Source organism: Macrobrachium rosenbergii, chromosome 15, assembly GCF_040412425.1.
Source record: "Macrobrachium rosenbergii isolate ZJJX-2024 chromosome 15, ASM4041242v1, whole genome shotgun sequence".
NCBI classification, from domain to species: domain Eukaryota; kingdom Metazoa; phylum Arthropoda; class Malacostraca; order Decapoda; family Palaemonidae; genus Macrobrachium; species Macrobrachium rosenbergii.
Window position 1 is genome coordinate 49374206 of NC_089755.1, and position 25092 is coordinate 49399297.

At 36.1% G+C, this 25092-nt stretch overlaps 1 protein-coding gene across 2 annotated transcripts in view; it reads right to left on the reverse strand.

Moving 5' to 3' along the window:
• The window catches only part of LOC136846664 (1-acylglycerol-3-phosphate O-acyltransferase Pnpla3-like), a 78627-nt gene that overhangs the window by 15910 nt on the left and 37625 nt on the right, over window positions 1-25092 (reverse strand). The window contains exons 2-5 of one of the 2 annotated variants that reach the window (XM_067117660.1): window positions 8894-9006; window positions 5795-5914; window positions 5012-5200; window positions 107-304 (exon numbers count right to left, since the gene is read on the reverse strand). In XM_067117660.1, the coding sequence (XP_066973761.1) occupies window positions 107-304; window positions 5012-5200; window positions 5795-5914; window positions 8894-9006 (620 nt within the window). Of the gene's footprint in view, window positions 1-106; window positions 305-1358; window positions 1548-5011; window positions 5201-5794; window positions 5915-8893; window positions 9007-25092 lie in introns of both variants that reach the window. The other variant, XM_067117662.1, reaches the window with a different exon arrangement.

The following is a 25092-nucleotide window of genomic DNA, read 5'->3' on the forward strand; positions in this document are numbered from 1 at the left end:
ATTTCATTCTACAATATCAAAATGGCATTTGTATTACATTTCAATGTTAAGTGTATGTTAAAATATATATCAAAACACCATAAAAGAAAGTTCTTCTGTAACATACCGATAATGTGAATTTTGACGTAACTGCCAAACATCTCATGCAATTTATGAGATTGTTCCTCTGAAGGAAATCCAAGGTGTCATTGAATCCCTGCTGACACATCTTGTTCAGGACTTCAGGTGGAGGTGGGAACAGGATCCTGGCAAACCGATAAAGATTTTCCTTGCTGAGCTCAATACTGGTGTTGGCCAAGCTTACCTGTTAGTTAGAGAGAATGTTCACTCTATGAAAAAGATGTCCCACTTAGACTTGTAAGTTGAGCATCTGACTGCATGAGTAAATTATGTAAATGTTGGATCTTTTGTGGAATATCAATAATGCACTGTATCTTGTATCATCAAAATGAAATGATAAGTTAGGCATAAACATTCCATGAATACTGTAATTTACAAAATATAAGTACAACTAACTTCGTGAGGAAACATTTAAGTTAAAAATCAATGAGACATACTACACTGGCTAATTGAAATGAATTCTGACTACTGTATAAACATGATGCACATATAGTAAAATCTAATGTATTAAGTTGCAAATTATATAAAATAAAACAAAAAACTGCAAATCTGTCAAGCAAAGCTTACAACAATGCAAAGTATATGCAAATTGAGGTTTTAGTTATTATTAGCTGAAGCAAACCACAAAACTAAATTGCACAGAATTAGGAAATACTGAAAAAATTACACATTACAAAGCATTCACTCCATCATTAATTGTAGTATTCTAATTGCAAAAATAAAACTTGAAGAGAGAATTATGACTGAATCCCAATAACGTATTTTAGAAAGTTAGATGCTGTATCATGAAACCAAACTGATATATTCATCAACTTGAATTTCATAAGTAGGGGTTTCCTTGAATATTAGTGAAATACAGTATAACCTGTAATAAGGTGAATCTTTTCCATCAACGAGTAATGATTATGGGTGAATAAAAGGATTATATAAACAAGCATACAATACTCTGATAATCTTATTTCCTGCGTCATGACCACTCAACTTGTGATTAATCAGCAGTAGAGTACTGTAGTATTGCTACTCTGCCAACTGAATTTTTTTTAAGTACTCTTTACCTAAACAATAGAAGTTAACTGACCTTGAAAGTCTTAGTAATACTGTAATATAAATTTCCTAAAGTTCCTAAAATGCTAATCAAAAATTCATTTATAATCCCACATGACAAAAGACACTTGAAAGCACCAACGAATATTACTGCTTATGTCCCAGAGAAATTCTACAACTGATTATAACTATACCGTTAGAAGGCCGGCTGTTGGATCTTTTGGGCAAATATCTGCCTCCCCACCAAATGGTGATACAGTGACAGTATGAACATCTACTTCAGGCAAATTAACAGTAAAGCCTCCATCAATGTACCGCACACCTTTAATTTTTGGAGGAACCCATCCACTAAATCCAGGAATGAATGCAGAACAATTACATGCCTGTTAGATTATAAAAATGAAACTGTTACATGAAAGAGAGAAAAAGACAGATGGATTAGATAACTGGAAGAACTACTAATATTTAGTAACTAAATTCACTACTGAAAGGAAGAAAAAACTGTGTTAATACACTGCAGTATAGTAATTATAAATCTACATACAGTACTATCGACATGGATTACTGTAATGAGGAAGATTCTGTTAATACATAAGATGAAAAGTTAGTAGCAATTAAAGCTCAACCAACACTAGTATTTCAGAACTACCCATTTCTTTGCAGCATGCCATTTTCATTTGGAATGCAGCAAGTCTTAAATGGAGAATTTGTACCTGTGGCTTTTTATCACTTCCTGAAAATTTAGGTATCTATATGAGAAAGAGAGAGGGTCTTGATCTTTTACGGCAACAAAGTTATAAACAATATGAATAAAACTCTATGAAAACATTCATATCTATGAAACCATGTTTTCATGTTAATGACAGAACTAAAGAGAAATCACAGTTCATATTAACATTAACATTTTTCTTAAGCTACAGCTGCTAGGAAATAAGTTTCACACTTCCGTGTCTTTTACCTTTTGGAACACATCATTTCTTTGCAACCAGACCACAAAGGTACTGTCTTGAAAATGATTCTATAAAAACATGTTAATATTTAACATACTCATACAAGGATGATATGGTATACTGCATAGCTACAATCTCTAAGAAAAAATTCCTGGCAAAATACTTCAAGGGTCTAAACATATTCAGAATCATGGCAGGGATACATCTTACGGCATTGATATAAAAACATTATAAATATCCTACCAACCAACTAGTCTTACTGGCAAAACTGTACTCTAAAATAATCTGAGAGTATTCATACCACAAATGCCTTTTCATCATGGTCATTTGGACAGATATCTGTATGACCAGCAAAGGGGCTGACAGTAACAGTATGTTTGTCAAGTATGGGTAAATTGTCACTACAAAACCCATCCACATAACGCACACCCTTGAACTGAGGAGGAATCCACCCACTGAATCCAGGGATGAAGCAGGAGCACAGAATGGCCTGAATGGACAAGCAGAAAACAAAATAAAATACCAAACAACTGCACTCTTGCGCAGCACAAAATTTGACTTGACATTTCACCCCAGGTCACAGTGAGTCAAATATTATGCATCTGTACTTTTGTCTACCTCATTCACAATAAATGAATATCTGCATCCTAGAATTCTTAATACTTGTACATAATCTTTTTCATGCCAAATCCAGGTTCCTAAATTGCAAGATGAATAAACTTTTCAAACAATGATTTTTTACTCCTTGGTCAACAAATATAAGTTTGCCTAACAGACATGATACTTGCCACTGATCAGTCTTAGCTTAAACAATTCTTTTCTGAAGGCTGTTAACAGTTTTATTGAGAGAATGTTTCAACTTCCTATTTATATTACCATGGCAAATCATGTCACCCTTGCAACTAGTCAAAACATACTTTCCTCTTTGAACTTTTTTCATTAGTCTCCAGTTTAGCAACTGACAAAGACAATTACACTCAATATCCTGTACTTAAATTTTTCTGTTTTGCAACAAAATGAAAATTTTACAATACTTTCCCTTCCTGATTGAGAAATTTAAGTCAAAACTTTCCCAAAAACAAAGAATTCACTGAATAAAGAAACTAATTTCCTATCATTCTTATCGTGTAAGAGTTTACAAAGAAAACAGTTGTGTCCTTTTCATGTATGGTCATTTGTTCATTCAATCAATGTTGAATATTGTTAACCTAAAGGAGAGAGCCACATAAAGAGCTAGTCCAAATGGTCTAAATTTAGAAAGAATATGGCAATATAAATTTGGTTATGAAAAGGAAAGGTACCAAACCACTAAGCTGGTCCAAAGGGTTTGTTGTATAAAAAGATTACTGTTTAATTAGATTTCATCAAACAAATTACAGCTTTGTAAAAGCCTTATGGTTAATTAGAATGAAAACCTTGAAGATTTTTATATATTTGTGCATTCACATAAAATTTTTTCTAGTTAATACTGTGAATTCTCCAAAACCAGGTAAAAAAAAAGGATGGCACATATGACAATTACAATACCCAAACTTGAATCATAAAACTGTATACAGTACTCCATATGTACACAGATTCAAGAAGCACAAGAGAATATAATGTTAAATAACTTTCAAGTTGTGAGGAAAATCAACAATTTTAATCTTAAATTCTAGTGAGTCAAAATTAAGAGATTATATACAGAGTCCATCCTGATTCTTTGGTAAGAAAAACATAAATAATTAATTTTATAATGTGAAGGCTATATGAATTTCAACAAAAAATAAAAATATCTATAGATGCTGAATATGTAAAAATCAGGCTCAGTGTCTATTAAAAACAACATTCCTGCAATGCATATTTGTCTATTAACATTTCTCTTTTATCAAATTAAATTGTCATAGCAAAAAAATTTATTTTTATACATGTCAATTACATTACAGCAGAAATCAGCGAGTTTCCACGATAAATCCTGACCCTCTAATAAAAAATGTAAAGTTAAGGACAGATTACGAGATCTTTCACTAGACAGGCAATAATCCTGCTATGCTCCATGTAATCACATACAAACAATAAAAACAATCCTATGACAGACTAAATAGCCTGAAGACCAACACACCAATACACTAACTGACAGAAAATCACATACAGTACTCCGTTCATGAACATTATGAATACTTGATGAGAATATTGTATATGGCAGGGAAATTATTAGTTCCGATGGACAATGTAACCACCTTATCAATAATATTTCGGTACACGTCACTACCATGTGAAGCTGTTGACCACCAATATGTACCAACAAAAACTGGACTATAGCAGTAACAGTATTAAAAAACGAAGCAATAAATGCCTACTGGGCAACTAGCTTTTAGAGAGAGAAACCTTATGTGGGTTCTGTTCATTTCACCTAAGCTCAACTAACATTGAACAAGTTCTTAAGTAGGGACAAGTGTTTGCTTGCTGGCATGTATATAAGATTATTTAAAATGACTCCCATCAAGATATAATGTACTTCTGAGACTGGAAAGTTCAGTGAGTAGTTAATATTGCTATTAAAAATTCATATACTTGTGCACCAAAATAAATTCTCTCCTTTACTCTTACAACACCTGCAAACAAAGATGGCACAACATGCAATAAGTTTTCATGTGCATTAGGGTAAAGACCATGTTTATTGGAACATGCAAAATAAAAACAAATACAAAAAATTTCATGCAAATACATGCAAAACATCTCCATGAATTGAGAGATTAAACATAATCATCCACTGAAAAATGTTTTGAAATCATGTAAGCAAACAGCTTGCAGCCAAGTGTGTGAGGCTTTGAGAGAGAAACAGACAGACAGTGAGAGAGTTGTATTCACAACTTGTGGTTAGTAAAGATCATGCACAAGCATTCATTGAAGTACTAGACCTGCAAGAAATTGACATTTGCATCTCTCGGGCAGATGTCACTATCCCCACAGAAGGGGCTGACTGTCACAGTGTTTTCATCCAAAATTGGTAGATTGTCTGTAAAACCTCCATCCACATATCGCACTCCGCAGAAACGTGTGGGCAGCCACCCACTGAATCCAGGGATGAAGCACGAACACAATATAGCCTAAATGATATCCATGGAAATGTAATTACTGTATTACAAGGAAACACTTTTCACAAAAGTGTAAAAATCTTTACAGTATTCTACAAATCCTAAATCTCAAGGTAGTTTTGTTAATACTGGTTTCATTTTGGCTTCTTTTTTTTAGAGAAATGTTGCTTTTATTTATGTTCCTTATTAAAATCCTCTGGTTACCTGTTTCCTATGAAATTACAAAGAGGAACTCTGTCAAACAGGTAAATCCATACACACACATAACCAAACACACTTGATGACACTAAATTTAATCCATGGGATTAAAAAGCCTAAAAATGTTCAGAGTAAAGAAATACTTAAGATAAAAGATACAGATAGAATGTTCTTAAAAATTTAATCATTGTAAATGTCTGCCTATCAATCTTTCCAATAATACCTATTTACTGGCACAACAGTGCCCCTAATGCTAGGGTTACGAATACAATATAATATACCCAAGAGAGCTGAATATTTCAAGTAAAATCGACGATATTCAAAATTAAACATCCCATACTACATAACATCACCTATTAAATTATCAACAACTGTAAACAGTCACATATGAAATGAATTCTCTCTTACCTGAATAAGCTCCTCACGAGAATCAAACTGTGACAGAAGGATGTTCTTGCCGTCACTCACCCGCGTGACTGAGATGAATAATTTTCCACTTACAATCTTGTGAGCATCATCTGGGAGTACCTGAAGAGCAAAATAAAATAGAAATTAGAAATTGGATGTAATTGGTTCCTTTAACATAATTCTAAACACAGTACCGTATATAATTACTAATTATTTATCTAATTTATCATCAGTAATACTACTGTACCTGTCCTGTTAAACTAATGGCAATATTCATGTCGTTTTGCAACTATATTTTACTTAATTAAAATATATCAAGTGCATTATGTTGCCCTAAAGTTTCTTGTTTAAGATTTTCAGATAGTTCAATGCACACACACATATATATACATACACAGCAACTCCCTCGTATACACTATTTGAATAACCAGAACTCTGAAGCAAGCAGCACATCTTTGCTCCAAATGTCATTTAGTCAAGAATTACAATAAGAGAGAGAGAGAGAGAGAGAGAGAGAGAGAGAGAGAGAGAGAGAGAGAGAGAGAGAGAGAGAGAGAGAGAGAGTGTTTAAATGGATGAACGGGCAATTTACAATAGCAAGACATATAACAAACCAAAATGACCCACAAATGCAGTAAGGAGACCATAAATAAAACAGCCAGTCTTTAAAGTTTCTGAAGCTACAATGAAAATACACTTACATATAAAGAGTTTAAAAATGGACATAAAAAAGAACATTATATAATATAATCCTCTGGGAGACTGTGGAACAGCCTCCCAGAGGATGTCATACAATTGGAACTTCAGAAGTTCAAGCGAAAATGCAATGCATCACCACCCTAATACTATTCTCCTTGCATTTTAATACTTTTTGATCTATTTATCTATTTAATAACTATTTTCTTTATAAGTGGGATCCCTTCTTTCTGTAGTTCACTTTACTTCCTCTTAATCCTTCCTAATGAACACCATAATCTTTGGAAGCTTGAATTTCAAGTCAATGGCGCCTGTGGGCTTGCCCATATGAATAGGTTTAATCTAGTACTGAATAATAATAATAATAATAATAATAATAATAATAATAATAATAATAATAATAATAATAATAATAATAATAATAATAATAATAATAATAATAATAATGTCACTTAAGGGTATCAGATAAAATAAAACTCATAATTTACAGTATACATTACCACTTTCTTTTAATGACTTTCAACTGGATTTAGTTCTCACTAGTTACAGATACACTGCATTACAACCAGTAGCTTTAAAGTTGCATAAACAACTTGCTAAATCTCTAACATTCTCTCTCTCTCTCTTCTTCTGCCTCAGAAAGATACGTTAACCTGTTCCTTGTAAGAAGAACTGTCTCATTACTAAGAGTTCAACCCCACTTGTGAGCAGCCTCATGATATGGCAAAATTTATCAAAAATAAACAATAAAGAATAAGAGCAGTTTCAAGGCCTGCATTTCAACTATGCAACAGCTACGCAACAAATGATTCAGAGAACTGACCTGTGAAAGTTAAACACGGTTAAAAGTATTACGGTCATGGCAAGATGCATTGCCAATTAGTATCACTAATGGATACCAATGCTGGCGGTATTTTCAAGAGGTCAAAAAGTCAGTACCCTGAGGCTGTGTCTTCTGGAATTAGCAGATTACGAAAAGACTCCTTCAATCCCCAAAAGGGTTACTTTCAAGTGTTGTTATGCTTCAAAAGGCATTTTGACTTTGTGTGTGTGTGTGTGTGTGTGTGTGTGTGTGTGTGTGTGTGTGTGTGTGTGTGTGTGTGTGTGTGTGTGTGTGTGTGTGTGTGTGTGTGTCCCTGAGAGGTTAAAACGACTGCTCTGGTATTCATCTCCTCTCGTGGGTTTGTCACCAAAATGATAGTAATTTGTTAGTTATAAAAAAGTGAAAGGGACTGAAATGGGTTTCAGCACTGGAGTGTCACCGTACAAATCTGAACTACTCTTTCTAAAGTAATCTTATTACAGTCCTATCAGTTCAAGTAAGTTGTCTAAGAAAAAAAAAGCTAGATGACATAGACACAGACTCCTGAAGAATAAGGGTAACATCAAATAAAAAAAAGTGGGGGGGGGGCGCGGCTGACAGGGAACACTCAACAGTGTAACAAAACTAACTGGGAAATTACTGTTAAGAGGCAGAAAGCTGCTTACAAGACAGCTGAAGCAAACGAAGCTCTACAATAACAAATTTGAGGAACTGGTTGATGAAGGAAGTCACGGAGGGGAGGACGTGAAATCCGAGAGGAACTCACAATCCCATACTCATACCCTTCCTTAAAGGCACGCTCTAAAACGCAAGACTACGTACTGAACTCAAGTTCAAGATTAACTTCCTTATTTTCGTAATGGTGGAAGCCAATGATGTGCCTTCAGTCATCAAAATACTGCTCGAACATAATTCCCGAAGCCATACCTGCGCCGACATTTAGTCCTTACTGAGTAAGGAAGAAAGTGTCGTTTTGTCCCTTGCACACACACACACACACACACACAGAGAGAGAGAGAGAGAGAGAGAGAGAGAGAGAGAGAGAGAGAGAGAGAGAGAGAGAGAGAGAGAGAAATCGAACACTATTTTCCCATCCATGAGCAGTGTCCTGGATAAAGAATGTATTGTCAAAAGAACCAATATCCTAGATGCGTCAAAGTACATCCTTGTATCACATCGCTTTCCACAATCATATAATTATATTTCTCAAATCAACAAATTGGCTAGACAATATATGACGGCGAGGATGGATCTACATAGGCTCTAGTAAAACATATCTGAATTTGTAGATACGTTTTACACTGTGGCTATTACAAGTACATATCTGATTTAATAAATATACATAATTTTCAGGTTAAATGCACTTTCGTCAATCTAGGATGCATGACACGCATTACATCACTTTTCACGGCTGATATAAACTTGAACCGTTTTCAACAACTTCCAATGAAACCAGAAACACACAAAACCATAGGCTAAGGAGTAATGAACTATTTTGGCAACTGGGGCATTTCAAGCAGATGACCATAATTGTTGCAACGGCATCTGCCTTTCTTAAATCAATCACTCTCGGTACTCACACTAAGGAGACCTTCCCTCAGCAGTTTCTCGACGTTGAAAGTCGGGCTGAAGGGACCCAGGGTTCGACTCCTCGCCTCCGTGGCTGTTTTCAAGACGGACGAAGTGATGGTTCCTGTCAAGATGAACAGAGAATTGAGTTCCATTAAATTAAAATGCGGTTCAAAAAACGTCGTCGTTGTCGGAATGAAGTGAAAGTATGTGATTAATACAATTTTTATCTTTTGTGTATGATTAATACAGAGTTCATCTTTCGTGTGTATGTAATTAATACAGTTGTTTAAACGTACTTTCATGTATGTGATTTAAACAAAGTATAATTTCTAATGTACTTCTATATATGTAATAAGTTGGTGGCTAATACAAAAACAATTACTCAAAATGTACTTTAATGTATGTAATTAATAAGAATAAGTTATTCTAAATGCACTTTCAAAAAAATGTTTTCACAAAAAATGGATATTCTAAATGAAGTGTCAAAGAGAACACAGTCACTAGACAAACTAGTAATATAAACTGAAGCATGGCAATGTAACAAAGTAATGGTTGAAATACAGGACAATTTTTACTTCAGTAAATGGATTTGATATCACTTTAGTGATAAAAAAAAACAATGCGTAAACTGAAATATTCTAAAACACCAAGCGAACTAATACTACCTTTGCGTTTTAAATGAAAGCAAAGGTAGTACTGAAGGAAAACAAAAAAAAAACTACTCGAGAAGATAATGTTTTCCTGTAATGTCTTCCGGACACTTTGCGCTTTGAAATAAAATGGGTAGAGTTACATAAAGATACTCTCATGGGATAACACTGTATAACTTCTATAATAGTTTCCCAACGCACACAGGGTTTCCAAGTTTAAATGCCTAGGCTTGTTGACGAAGAAATCCAACGATATTTTCAGGTTTTTAAGAATATGTAACTCCATTAACAGGTTGGAAAAACGACATACAATCAGCTCGATACCAACATTCCAGCACCTGGGAGAGATCAAGACCAGAATCGTATTATTATTATTATTATTATTATTATTATTATTATTATTATTATTATTATTATTATTATTATTATTATTATTAACCGACCGATATGCTTCGACAGCATGCGAAATTTTGACCCCAAAGAAAGTAATACACAATGAAAAATATCACAATTTTGTTCACTAGGAGACTGAAATATACATTACGGAACAATATAACCGAAAAAAATGTAATCCCACAATAATAATTACGAAAGAAAAATAAAATGCAATGATCTTAACACCACACAGCTGTTCATCTTTACTCTAAGTCTCGCACGTGTTCTTCGCACATGTCAGGACCTAGAATAGTTTCTCAACTCTTCATAAATGCCTAGTATCTAGGACACAACTCAAGTTTAAAGCGCTGTCATGGCAGAAGTAGGCCACGCACCGGAAAAGCGAAGGATACAAGCAAAATCCTCTGCGGTTGAATCAAGACTTTCCTACCCCAGTAATACGTCACAATGGGGGATCGAGACCCAGTAACGAGAAAGTGAGCTGACAATACAGAAACGCAACTCGGGAAACAACGGGGATCACGGACGTCCCCAGCAGGGATTTCGGAGAGTCCCTTACAGTTTATGCTGGACAAATCAAAGCAGAACAGAGAGCTTTGTTACTAAAAATAAATAAGCCTCTTATATATGCAGGGCAGGGGGGAGGCTTCCGTTTTGTAACCGATAAACACTACTGAGATTTCTCTGGTCGTAAACCTCAGCACGATTCTGATGACAACGCAATTTGCGACGTCAATGTTTTAAGTCACAAGCCTTCTGTCGGCACCAAAGTCCACTACGAGCTACAGTACGTGGATTTATGTGCTTCTGGGTATCTTCTTAAAAAATGGTAGAAAAATAACACACCTGAAAATTAACGGTACGCACTCCAGTATTCAACCCCAGTACTGCCTTGCGAAAAAAAAAAAAAAAAAAGGACAAGCGCTTGTGAAACTCGCAACAGACCTTAGCGGTCTAGTGTTAAAAAAACCTACAGAAAAAAACAATAGAAAAAGTTCCTTAAACATCCGCAGCAGCAATTACTTGAATAAAAATAACACTGACCACAACTAATAATTTCATCCGCGTGGACAACTGCTATTGAACATCGTGTGAAACATTATCCACATGAAGTAATGGTACGTAATCACTAAAACATTATGCACATGACTTTGTATCATCGCTTGTGGGTAAGCAAGATCGAAATACAATACATGACATGACAACTTGAGGAAAACATCATACCGTTTCTCAAATATCTGAGGTAGAGAAAGCCACAGTGACATACATATCATATGGGACAAGCCCACAGGGGACACTGACTTGAAATTCAAGCTTCCCAAGAATATTGTGTTCAAATGAAAGAAGTAACAGAAGGTAGCTTTCCTTCTTTAAATCCTCAGTTGAAAACCCTTAAGGACAGTTTCAACAGGCTATAAACCCAAGATGGGCTCCCAAAGGGAAATCATTGGGGAGTTCTTTGTCCAAGACATGGCAAGACCCTCACGGTGGAAGCCCATTTCTAAAGCGAGAGAACATTTTCGATAGAGTCAAGAACGGAACGGAATATAGAGTTTAGGCCAAAGGCCAAACGCTGGGACCTGTGAGGTCATTCAGCGCTGGAATGGAAATTGAGAGCAGGTAGGTTTCAAAGGTGTAACAGGAGGAAAACCTGTTAAGAGAGGGTGGACAGTAAGAAGGAAGAAAGAGAATATGAATTGAGGTACAGTAAAAGGAATGAAAGGAGTTGCAGCTAGGGGTCGAAGGGACGCTGCAAAAAACCTTAAGTAATACCTAGAGTACACCCCGTGAGGTGCACTGACGGCATTAACGCCCTACGGGTTCGATAGTCAAGAAAAAAGGTGAGGCATGTTCCAATACATGGACAATAATGAAATTAAAGTACAAAAATCCGTAACATTTCATACATTTGAAGAGAGACTAAAGATGATTGATAATTTGCAAATGAAAAGTTAAGGAGACAGATAGATAGATGCTAAGAGTCGGCTGAAGCTTAGAAAACGGAGATTATGACTAATTGTACGCTCGATGCACGATTGCACCACTGGCCATAACAAAAAATTTTCAACACGTTCCATGGATCTTTGACAGTCTGCTCTCATGCAATTGCTTTTCTCCTAACTGGCTTTAAACACGAGAACTAAACTGTTTGGGTGCGATTTCAAAAGATTTTCACTGTGACCTACTAACCTACAAGGTAAAGAGGATTTTTCCACCGCTAACAACGTCAAATAACAATACTCTATTGACATAGGTGTTTCTTTATGAGTCAGGCTACACCAGCGAATCAGAAATATTTTCCAGACGAGTGACGATAACAATACGTACTGTGTCAGTGTAGTCCCACTCTTTCCTTCCGCTGTCTTTGCCTTGGTTATTTTAGACCAAGGCTATGTTTGAGTATTTACGCTGTCATCCTAACAGACCTCCTGTAACCCTAGCCCATGGTAATAAATGAATCACTGTCTGTACAAGAGCAGCGACCCTTATTTTTGTATATATAAAAAAAACAGGTCATAAACTCCTCGTGATAAATTTCTGTCAAAATCTGAAGTGTTTCGGTGTTTCAGTTCTCAAGTCATTGTTATGACTGAAATAAAGGGAAGGCGGAGCTCACATTATCTTTGAGACCAGGTGTTCTACAGTTGGAAATTTTAACGTAACTGCCTTTACCTTCTTTGTTGAGGCACCAAAGGTAAGCCTTCCAACTTTCATCTTTATGAATGAGGTTGCTAACCCCCAGCATCCTGTTACCCATTTACTATCAGGTGAGCCGGTGTACAGTATGCGACAATCCACAGTTCTAACAAATGTGAGCCAAGTGCTTCATTATTCAACTGCTAAACACCGCATGGTGCAGCACTAGACTCATTCGCAAGATTCATGATTCAACCCCAGTTTACCTCATCAGTCAACCCAGCTCTGAATAGGTGCCAGCGTCATCTAGAAAAAAAAAATGACATGGCTAGCAACCTCAGCGCAAAAAGCCTGCTGAGAACTGGTGGTACCCTCTGTAAATGGAATAAGCTTGCATAGTTTAGAAGTGGCAAGAGGTGGGAGGAAGGAAGACCTAGAAAGTACTTGGCTAGGTGGACACTAATATCTTGAAAGCGCAATTTTATGCAAAACATGACGTGAACAGCGCAGTGAGTATAGGGGTTCAATGTGCTATTGATGAACCTTCTGTATAGCATATGAAGCTTCTAATATCAAGTTAACTTCCTACGAAGTGGTTCATCACCAATTCAGCATGGTAAGAGAGTTGCAGTGGCCACTGAGTTTTTTTCATCATTTGGAAACGCTCAATGTTTATTCATATATATATATATATATATATATATATATATATATATATATATATATATATATATATATGTGTGTGTGTGTGTGTGTGTGTGTGTGTATGTATATGTATATGTATATACACATACATTTCCAAACACATGATCATATAACATCTAGGCCGATCGTTCATTGTAACAAGCCACCAAGAAATCAAAATTATCTATACATCGCGCCCAAACCCCACTTCGAAAGAGAGAGAGAGAGAGAGAGAGAGAGAGAGAGAGAGAGATCGACGCAGCACCATTTCCCTGTGAAGCACCCTAGGGAGGTTCCATAACCTAATCCACAATCTCCATCACTACTACACTTCTGAGATTTCTCTGGCGCGGCGGTCCCTCTTCTCGCAGCTTAAAATGACAAAAATAACTTCTACGTCTCGGCAGTGATGTTCCCATCCTAGCAGGTACTACACGCATACTACGAAGCTTGTTAATGTTGTTATACGCACATGAAAGGTTTATATACGCGTGGTTGGTTGCCGCCCCCGCCAGGTTCCACGTAACAAATATTTTACAACCGTTGATGCAAGAAATTCGTCTTCTGAGTTTAAATGAATTCTTAAGGTTAAAACTACTCCAGCTTTTTTACGGAGATTAATACCAGCATTCTCCAGGTCAAAACAGCTAAGACTTTGAAAACAGCAAGTTCACAGGAACTAAGGTCAACCCCGCACTCTGATGATCATGATAATTTAGGTCATTGATACGAAAAATTTTAAGACCTTAACAACTACGGGTCATCAACACCAACGGTTTTAAGGTCACAAAATTTATGATAATCGACATCAACGTTTTTAAGGTCACAAAATTTACGATAATCGACATCAACGTTTTTAAGGTCACAAAATTTACGATAATCGACATCAACGTTTTGAAGGTCACAAAATTTATGATAATCGACATCAACGTTTTTGAAGGTCACAAAACTTATGATAACAGACATCAACGTTTATAAGGTCACAAAATTTATGATAATCGTCATCAACGTTTTTAGGTCATAAAACTTTATTGTTCATCGACGCCAACGCTTTTAAGGTCAAAATTGATGGTCACGAACGTTTTTAACGTCACAAAATTTATGGTCATCAACAATGACGTTTTAGTCCCAAGACATGTGACATCTTGGATCAATGCACTGGGGTTCAATCTTTATCAGAGAAGTCAACGCTGTTAGGGTTATAAGACCCGGTATTCGCGTGAGTACTGTAACCTTCACGTTCAAAACTCTCCCCTGAGGGTCCACGGTGTACAGGTCGATTACATAAGAATGAGTTGCATATCCGGTTTCCAGGCGTCATTCGCCGCGCTAATTACGTTAATGGTATTGAATGACAAACGGAGTTACGGTAAAGAGCAAAAGGTAGACGGAGTGAACACGCGAATGTGAATACCGCAAAATGCTGATTTACAGCGTAAAAAGTAATTTTATGCAAGTAAAAATAAATGCGCCGAAGTTTCTTCGGCGCAATCGAGTTTTCTGTACAGCCGCTACAGCGCATAATCAAGGCCACCGAAAACTGATCTGCCTTTCGGTGGTCTCAGTATATTGCTGTATGTCCCGCGGCCCACGAAACTTTAACCACGGCTCGGTGGTGGCCTATTCTATATTGTTGCCAGAGGCATGATTATGGCTACCTTTAACCTTAAATAAAATAAAAATTACTGAGGCTAGAGGGCTGCAATTTGGTATGTTTGATTACTGAAGGGTAGATGATCAACTTACCAATTTGCAGCCCTCTACCTCAGTAGCTTTTAAGATCTGAGGGCGACCACAAAAAGTGCGGACAGAAAAAAGTGCGGACGGACAGACAAAGCCGGCACAATAGTTTTCTTTTACAGAAAATTAAAACTTACCACTAACTTTCACAATTGGGATTTATTAGAAGAAATTTATTACGGTTAAACTTACACTTTCATTACAAGTAAAATGAACGACGCATTATTAAAAAAAGAAGCCTTATCACTGGCTTAAATATCTGTGAGATTATCGAGAAAAATCATCATGGCAACAAGGGTAACACACGAGTCCTTTTATCACATGAATGACATGACATAATTACCCCTGTTAGGTTCTAGAAACATTCCCTCTACACAACAGAAGAGAAAGAATCGATATAAATAAAACCTGTTCTGAAGAAAATTCCAAACTCAAGACATAAGGCTATTTCTTAAACATGAAAACTGTTTGTTCAAAGTTGACCAAATCAGCAATTAAATAGCAATTTTGAAGTTTAATGGGGCCGAGTAATTGAAACAATACAGGGTAAACGACTCTTTTATCAAACGTGTAATTCCCTTTTATCTTATCTGTCTATTTTTTGTATTTTTTTAAGAGCTGTAACTACATCCACATATGACACTATGAGTCCATTATTTGTCTGACGAAACTAGAATGACGGTGTATTTCATCGAAACTAAAACAATACAAAAGAAACAAAACGAAATGAAAAAGAAAGTCCTTCGTTCAGGGTGTTCATAAAATTCAACTTGAAATTAAGAATAACCTTGACGGGATATCGCATACTTATTAAGTATACTGGTGATTATCTGATGGGAACTTTTTAATAAAGTTCATAACAAAACAAAAGCAAAAACGCTACTTTAAACAAAAGAATTGCAAGACTCAATTCCGAATTTATTCTTGATCATCCATATCATACGTTACGGTAATGTTGTGCTCTGTTACTTCACTCTCAAAAGAGTGAAGATATAAGACAGGGCAAAGCGTGACTTTTAGGAGATTAGCATAAAGCAAATATTATGAGTTGAGTCTTAAAAAAACGTAGAAATTGTTACAACGTGAATCGGAAGGCTTCGACAAACGCCAAATTCAACGCCACTAACTTCTAATTTATAAAGGTTTCCTTAGCTGTATACAGATTTCTTAACTTCTTTGTGTTCTTTCGTTAAGTGGTAAATCTTTTTCGCTTCCTTCATAATAAATGTTAAATTTTCCGAACAGTACAGTTCTTTTACGGGTTATATTTGAAATTAACTCGTAACAGCTTATGGGTAATTTATTTACATTACAATCAAATTGGTTAAATGATATTTCAATTACAACAACAACAATACTATTTTTTTTATTGCCGCTAAAACTTAACACTGTCAGCATTAAATAAGCTTCATTAATCTTACCCTGAAGCCTAATATATAATTTATATTCAGTAAGCAAGACACATCACACATACCGGCCTCTAACAATGGCTCAAGGTAGCCCAAAACAGGAAGAACTCGCCCACTTACCCAAGATATAAATAATTTATGCATACATCACAATGAAAACAATTCATAATTTTACGTTAAACCACAACCTCTACGTGCATTTATCACAAAATCTAAAATTACCATTTATATAAATATTAAGTATAGAAAAAAAAAAACAACTTATACAAGCAATGCGTATAAAAACAAAACATTAACACATCCATTACAAAACAAAATATATCATACAAGATTGAACACAATTTCTAGCGTGCCAAAACAGCTGCGACAACCAATCTTTTAAATTCAGCTGATCAAATTTCATTAACAGCACAAACGACAATAATAACATGAATTACGTAGTTAGGCGAGCGAATGTTGCTGCGCACGATAAGGTCTCTCTCTCCTTGAGACTGGATCAAACTTCGTTTACGATTAAAAAGTTGTTGTTTATTTGGATGTTGTCTTCACGAACGATCGTAGATGGCGGAGTGCGGAGCTGATTAGCCGTTCCGATAAAATGAATGCGTTATATAACTGGGTAAAACATGCTGCACACATGAAGAGGCGTTAAAGATCATTAACAGTTTGCTGGGTAAATGAGAATAAACATACACTTTAACACACTATAAATAAATATATATAACACATAAATACATACATATACATACACACACACACACACACACACACACACACACACACACACACACATATATATATATATATATATATATATATATATATATATATATATATATATATATATATATATATATATATATATATATATATATATTTTCACGGGTCAATCCTCTCTGACAAAACTGTTTTTAACAGAAATGAATCACATAAATAAACAGCCTACGTCAGTTTTTCCATCCCAGTGCACCAAAACAACTTAAATATTCAAACAGGTTTATATAAGTTACAATCTGATCACTATCAAACCGAACCATTTCAGCCAACTCTTCCGATCCCTGACACAAAAGAACAGGAAACCCAAAAGAACTGTTTGAACAGGAATCCCAAAAGAATTGTTTGAACAGGAATCCCCTTCCCGTTTCGAAACACCGACATTATTTGAGAAAGTTCTCAGCTTAATGCCATGAATGCGCTGTTCGACTTTGCATGCATTCTTCTCCAACTACCCCTCCCCTCTTCCGCAGGGCAGGTCAAGAGTGGCTCTTCCCCCACGCCGACCCAAATAGCCTTTCAAGCCCTTCCTTGGAGCGAGAGAGAGAGAGAGGGAGGCCGGCCGATAAAGAAGATTGGAAAACACAAGAACCTTTTCAAGTGGCCGTCGAGTATCGCCTCACAGTTTCCTGGTGGCACTGGGACACCTTCTCGAGGGAGGGGAAATAAAAAGAGCATAAGCACGTTTGCAATCGCATGTCGGCGAGAAGAAGTGTTGTTGTCTGTGCTTGAGAGAGAGAGAGAGAGAGAGAGAGAGAGAGAGAGAGAGAGAGTTATATACCAAAATTCCCATTTCTTACCCCTTCTCTATGTATAATGCGGTGTCGTGTGTGTGTCCATGACAGAGAGAGAGAGAGAGAGAGAGAGAGAGAGAGAGAGAGAGAGAGAGAGAGTTATACACCAAAATTCCCATTCCTTACCCCTTCCGTATGAATAGTGCGGTGTCGCGTGTGTGTTCATATGAGAGAGAGAGAGAGAGAGAGAGAGAGAGAGAGAGAGAGAGAGAGAGAGAGAGAGAAACCTTCATGAATGACAACTGGGTAAATGATCGACTGCGTCATAAAATACTCATAAAGTTTAGAAAATTGTGAGAAATGACCTAACAGCTACACTTGTAGAGCAAATACATGTTCTAAGTCGAAGATAAAACAATCCCATTTAAAGCAAATTACAGCTGTATTACGAAATACAATACGCGAGGTACACGTGCAGAAAATAAAATTCTTGAAAATCACAGGTGTGAAGAAAATTTACTTCATGAAAGCAACAGATGTGAAGAAAATTTATTTCATGAGTCACAACTGTAAAGGGATTTGATGGGAGTATAAATATTCTTTACTATGACAGTCACAGGTGCAAAGGAAACTGATTTGACGAAAGTCACAGGTGTTCGCAGGTGTCAAGATAAAATTTTTTTTTAAAGTCACACGGTAAAAAAATTAAATTGATGAAAATTGCAGATGCAAAAATAATTGATCTCATGAAAATCACAGATGCAAAAATAATTGATCTCATGAAAATCACAGATGCAAAGAAAATTGATGTGATGAAAATCACAGATGCAATGAAAATGGATTTGAGGAAAATCACAGATGCGAAGAAAATTATTTTGCTGACAGTCGCAGGTGTCAAGATAAACATTTTTTTGAAAGTCACCCGGTAAAAAAATTAAATTGATGAAAATTACAGATGCAAAAATAATTGATCTCATGAAAATCACAGATGCAAAGAAAATTGATTTGATGAAAATCACAGATGCAAAGAAAATTGATCTGATGAAAATCACACATGCAAAGAAAACTGATCTGATGAAAATCACAGATGCAAAGGAAATTGATTCGATGACAATCACAGATGCAGAGAATATTGATCTGATGAGTCACAGATTTAAAGATAACTGATTTGATGAAAGTCACAGATGCAAAGAAAACTGATTTAATGAAAGGCACAAATAAGACTTATCTGATGAAAGCCACCGATGCAAAAAAAAAAATAATTTGATGAAAATCGCTCATGGAAAGGAAATCGATTGATGAAAATCACAAATGCAAAGTAAGTTAACATGATGGATGCCACAAATGTAAAGAAACCTGATTGGATGAAAGTTACATACACCAAGAAAATTAATTCCATTAAATTCAAGAGATCAAAATAAATATGATTTGATCAGTCACTGATGCAAGAAAAATTAATGTGATGAAAATAACAGATGATAATGAACTGATTTAATGAAAGTGTTTGGTGTAAATTAATAAGATGAAAGTCATTAGGTGAGGGCAATTACTTTGATGAGCGCTTCATCATTATCATCGCCTCATAATGTAAAGGACCTCAGTGACATTCCGAATCTCACGCCTTTCCTCTTTATCTTCAACTCTCCTCCCTTCCCCAGCCTCCCTTCCTGAAGTTCTCTCATCCACGCACTGTTTTCCCCTGGGTCATGCGAAGGACAAGTTCAAAAGAGACCTCCATCTCTCTTCATCGTTATCTCATTCACTGACATTTGGAACCGTCGTAATTCCCTTCATGATATAATTTCCAACTCTGCCCTGCCATCTGACTCCTAATATTTTTTCTTAAAGCTTTATCCTTGAAATACAAATCTTACTAGACTTCTGTATATACTTTCTTTCGTATGTCACTTCAATCCATTCGCATTACAAATCTCATTCAGATTCAGCTCTCTCATTCTTTGATCTGCCCTTGTGTATGTTTTTCGCCAAATTCCAATTCATGAGAGCCTGTATTGGATAACATTGTTTCTAAATATTTGGAAAAGTTAACCCAATCAATCCTTTCCTAGTCTGATATTTCATTTCCTTGTGCATACTCTGTCCTTATTAGTTCTGTTTTTTCTTGATTTGTCTTGAGTACAGTTTCCCTATACTATATATATATATATATATATATATATATATATATATATATATATATATATATATATATATATATATATATATATATATATATATATATATATATATATGTGTGTGTGTGTGTGTGTGTGTGTGTGTGTGTGTGTGTGTGTGTGAGGAGGTTTTCCTGATTAAAACAGCATCATTTTCATATTCAAAGTCTGTCAGGTTTCCTTCGTCACTCCAACCTAAATCTTCTCTTCCATCTCAGACCATTTTTTTCCATTATAAAATCCAGAAGGGTAAAAATAGCAAAGGTGAAATAACATTCCCTTGTAGCATCCCACTATTTTCTGTCAAGTCACTTAACAAGACACCATTAACTTTACCACCTACTTCGTTCTCTGGTTTCAATACCTTTACATATTTAACGTAATGCCACACTAACATACTACCTTTCGTATTATTGGTCTGCTGACGTTGTCAAATGCCTTCTAATCAACAAAAGCCACTAGAAATGGATTTTTAAATTCTACACACTGCTGAGCAATGTACCTTAACACAAATATGTGATCTGCGTAACGTATGTCTTTTCCAAAACCAGCTTGCTCATGTTTACGCACTTTGTCATTTTCTTTCTCCGGCCTACTGAGAATAAGCATACTAATATTTCCACTACACTGCTGATGAATGCCTCACAACTGTAATTTGGAGTCGATGAATTATTTAAGACTGTATGAAAAAAATTCACGTTTTGCAAGGCAAGAAATAGCCAATATAATTAAATTCACAAGGAACCAGGTGTCAATAATATTAACGATGCAAGTATGCAGTGTTGATAAAAATGAGTTTCACGAAATTAATAGGCAATTCAAAAGATCTGTTCTTAATAACTCCCTTACAAGACTAAGAGACATCAAATAAAAAAAATCTGTACAAAAACCCATGACAATGACAAACCTTTCCAAATCAAAGAGAAGACCTTGTGGTATAAACGAAAACATACATGACACGATTATCATAAATTCAAACAATTTAATAATAATAATAATAATAATAATAATAATAATAATAATAATAATAATAATAATAATAATAATAAATTTCTCTATTCGAATCTTCGCTACAGTTTCTCCGCTAAGACTCACTGTAAAACTTCCCATCCCGCCTCCCGCCACCAGGGACGCGTCATGACGTCAATGGTTGCCAATAATGAAGGCTTCACTCACACGAAGCCCCTCAGCAGAATCCTCACCCACTTCCTAGGCTAGCTGTGTAAGTTTTCTCTCTCGCTTCTCTTGAACCCTTCTATGGCAGTTAAAGCAACGCCTTCGGCTGCGCGGTACAAGGTCGCTCTAATCGCAGGAAATGAAGTGCTTTAATCCCGTGCTGACCTGATGTACAGTAGAGCTTCGTCAGTCTTCGTTGGGGATAGATTACAAATTAGCTGTTTGGCTTCCGCCCGAGTTATTTATTTGGGTACACGAGGCTTTTTTTTTTTTGTGGGGGCTGGCATATTCAAAAGTAGTGTGATAACTTTGTATTGGTATATTCTTGCATGCGCACATTATATATATATATATATATATATATATATATATATATATATATATATATATATATATATATATATATATATATATATATATATATATATATTACGAACTGGCATAATCATACGTACAATTAGAGTGATAAAAAAATCTTTTATAAAATTCGTTTTTTAATGCAGAGGACAACAATAATGGCAACTCCACTGTCTGGTTTAGACCCTGCACGAAAAAAACAAAAGCCAGAAAGTTCTAAAACTTTAACCCGAGGATTACTGGGTTCGCCTCGATAACCAAGTGGTGTTAAAATTGAACCTGCACCTAGAAAACCAGGTCATGCTAAGTTATTCTTCACCACTTTGGTCTCGGTTAATTTCTTCGGCTTTCGAGAGCTTCAACAATTCCTAACTTTGAATTTAAATCATCACCTTATTTTCAATGACCGTTAATCCTCTCGTGTGTGTGTGTGTGTGTGTGTGTGTGTGTGTGAGAGAGAGAGAGAGAGAGAGAGAGAGAGAATAAAACTATTACTGCTTTTGTACTAAAACAGATGCTATTTAGTGGATTAACCCATTAGACTGCTTCTCATCTATTTTTTTCAAAGTACATTTAAATGAAATTACGATAAAAAACGAGTTGTAAATATTGTCCTAGAACCTCCAAGTGCCATGTTATCCGAGGGACACATTGCTTAAGCTTTTTTTTAGGTTACAGTTATCTCACATAATATTTTGAGACCTTGTGGCAAACTAGATAATATAAAAATGCATTATATTTCGGTACTGATGACTAAAGAACACTCACAGCTCAACTAAATGGGCCCTGAACTAATAATAATAATAATAATAATAATAATAATAATAATAATAATTCGAGTCTTAAAATGGAGAAGCACATCCACAGTTATGAAAATATATGTATTACTGATATTTCACTCCGGATTTCTGTGCATTTATTTATGTTATTTATTTATTTTTATCTATTTATTTATTTATCATTTATTATTTATATATTTATTTACTTATTTATTTGTACATATACATAACTGTGGATTTGTTTCTCCAATAATAATAATAATAATAATAACAACAATAATAATAATAATAAAAAATAATCATCATCATCATCATCCTTGCCTGCCATCTCTGTCAATCACTAGGGAACTGCTAATGAATTAGATCGATGACCGTAAGAATAAGCAAAATCAACCCAATCTTGTCTACGACGTCAGCATCGAAAAAGGACAGTGGAGGGCTTCGCAAAATACACCTTCGTCAGGCCTTCGAGGCCAATCCGTAAGCGTTACCACCTTCGCAGCGTCGGATTCGACTTTCCTGAATGACCTTGGTACACTTGGAAGCAGGGAGAGTAATGGTATTTTTCTGTTTTCAAGATGAATTATTTAGGCGTTTTGTCGGTGAATTCTGACCTTTTGCCCCCAAGAAAGGAAATTAACAGAATTTAAGAGTTTGAACTTTTGACCCAAAACAAGGACTGAATCAGAAATTAGGAGACTTTTTACTGGAAAATACAAGAACTCTTTCTGAAACCAAGGACTTCTTTATTGAGAATATGGGTCTTTTTGTCCAAACCCAAAAAGAAAAATAAATATAAAATACATAAATAAAACCACAAGGTCTTGACACCAGAAAGTATGGGATACTATATAAAAATAACTATCCTTTATACTGGAAAAGAGAAACTTTAGTTACGAGGTCTATTGCTATGTATTGTTTCATTAGTTCCTTAGTTCCAGCATTTTTCCTTTTCCTCAGGACCAAGTTCCATGCGATATGTAAAGTAGTCACAATTTTCGTGGGTCTTAGCATGAGAAGTAACCATTAGGTATGGTTGTATAGTTCACTGGTGAAATGAAATATTTTCAAGCGTTGGTGATTGAAGACTTACCTAAGAAAACGATAACAAAACAGTTTAATCTTGAACTTAATTGCTTGCTTGGCGGTGTTATAAAAATACCTGACCTGAAATTCCGACAAGAAGCCTTTCCTGTGCTTTCACTCCACAAATCTCCGTCTCAAAAGTTCTCAACCAAGTGTCCGTAAAGCAATACAGACTGTACTGGATTATTATACTGTATAATCTTGCTTTCGTACGCAAATTTCAGTTCACCTCATTTACAAGCTGTGTTCAGGCTGCCCGTTGTCTGATTTTTTTTTTTTTGCTAAATTCCAACTCGTGAGACCCAAAAGTCTCTCTCCGTCCAATGTTATTTCATCCACCTGAGCGTAATGAGCCCTTTTTAATCTCTTTTCTTAGGTTTATGCATACGTAAATCCTCCACATCACGTAGGCGAGAAGCAAAGGCAAGTGGAGACGTGAAGTATTCTGAAGCTCACTCTACTCACAAACAAAAATAAAAATAAACTAATATAATAAAACAGGATCATCACTGCTATCCTTCCTTTCAGGTGGGCGAATACCAACCAAGAGCCGCAATCTGCTCGTCTCTTTTATCTTCCTCTCCTGCGGAACCTCACATGAAAGGGCCCTTTGCGAGTGGCTCCGTCACTTCTCATCGCCACCTCTCTTCGCCTGCTGGGCGTTTTCACGCGTCATTCCACCTCTATAAGGACTGGGACCTTCATTTTCCTCCTCGATGAATGCCGCCGAGGTTGCTAAGGTGAGTGAGAAGTGAGGAAAGAGAGGGAGGGATTTGGTGGGAGTGAGGAAAGAGAGATATAGAGAGGGATTTGGTGGAAGTGAGGAAAGAGAGAGTGAGAGAGGGATTTGGTGGAAGTGAGGAAATAAAGAGAGGGATTTGGTAAAGTGAGGAAAAAGTGAGAGAGGGATTTGGTGGGAGTGAGGAAAGAGTGAAAGAGGGATATGATGGATGTGAGGAAAGAGGGAGATATTTGGTGGCAGTGAGGAAAGAGAGGGAGGGATGTAGTGAAGGTGAAAGAAGAGTGAGAGAAGGATTTGGTGGGAATGAGGAAAGAGTGAGAGAGGGATTTGGTGAAAGTGAGAGAACAGAGAGAAAAATTTGGTGGAAGTGAGGAAATAGAGAGAGGGATTTGGTACAGTGAGGAAAGAGTGAGAGAGGGATTTGGTGGAAGTGACGAAAGAGAGGGAGGGATTTGGTGAAAGTGAGAGAATAGAGAGAAATGTGGTGGAAGTGAGGAAATAAAGAGAGGGATTTGGTAAAGTGAGGAAAGAGTGATAGAGGGATTTGGTGGATGTGACGAAAGAGAGGGAGGGATTTGGTGAAAGTGAGAGGATAGAGAGAGGGATTTGGTGGAAGTGAGGAAACAGAGAGAGGGATTTAGCGGAAGTGAAGAAAGAGAGAGAGGGATTTAGTGCAAGTGAGGAAAGAGAGGGGGGAATTTGGTGGAAGTGAGGAGAGAGAGAGAGAGAGAGAGGGATTTGGTGGAAGTGAGGAAAGAGAGAGAGGGATTTGGTGGAAGTGAGGAAAGAGAGAGAGAGAGAGGGATTTGGTGGAAGTGAGGAAAGAGAGAGAGGGATTTGGTGGAAGTGAAGAAAGAGAAAGAGAGGGA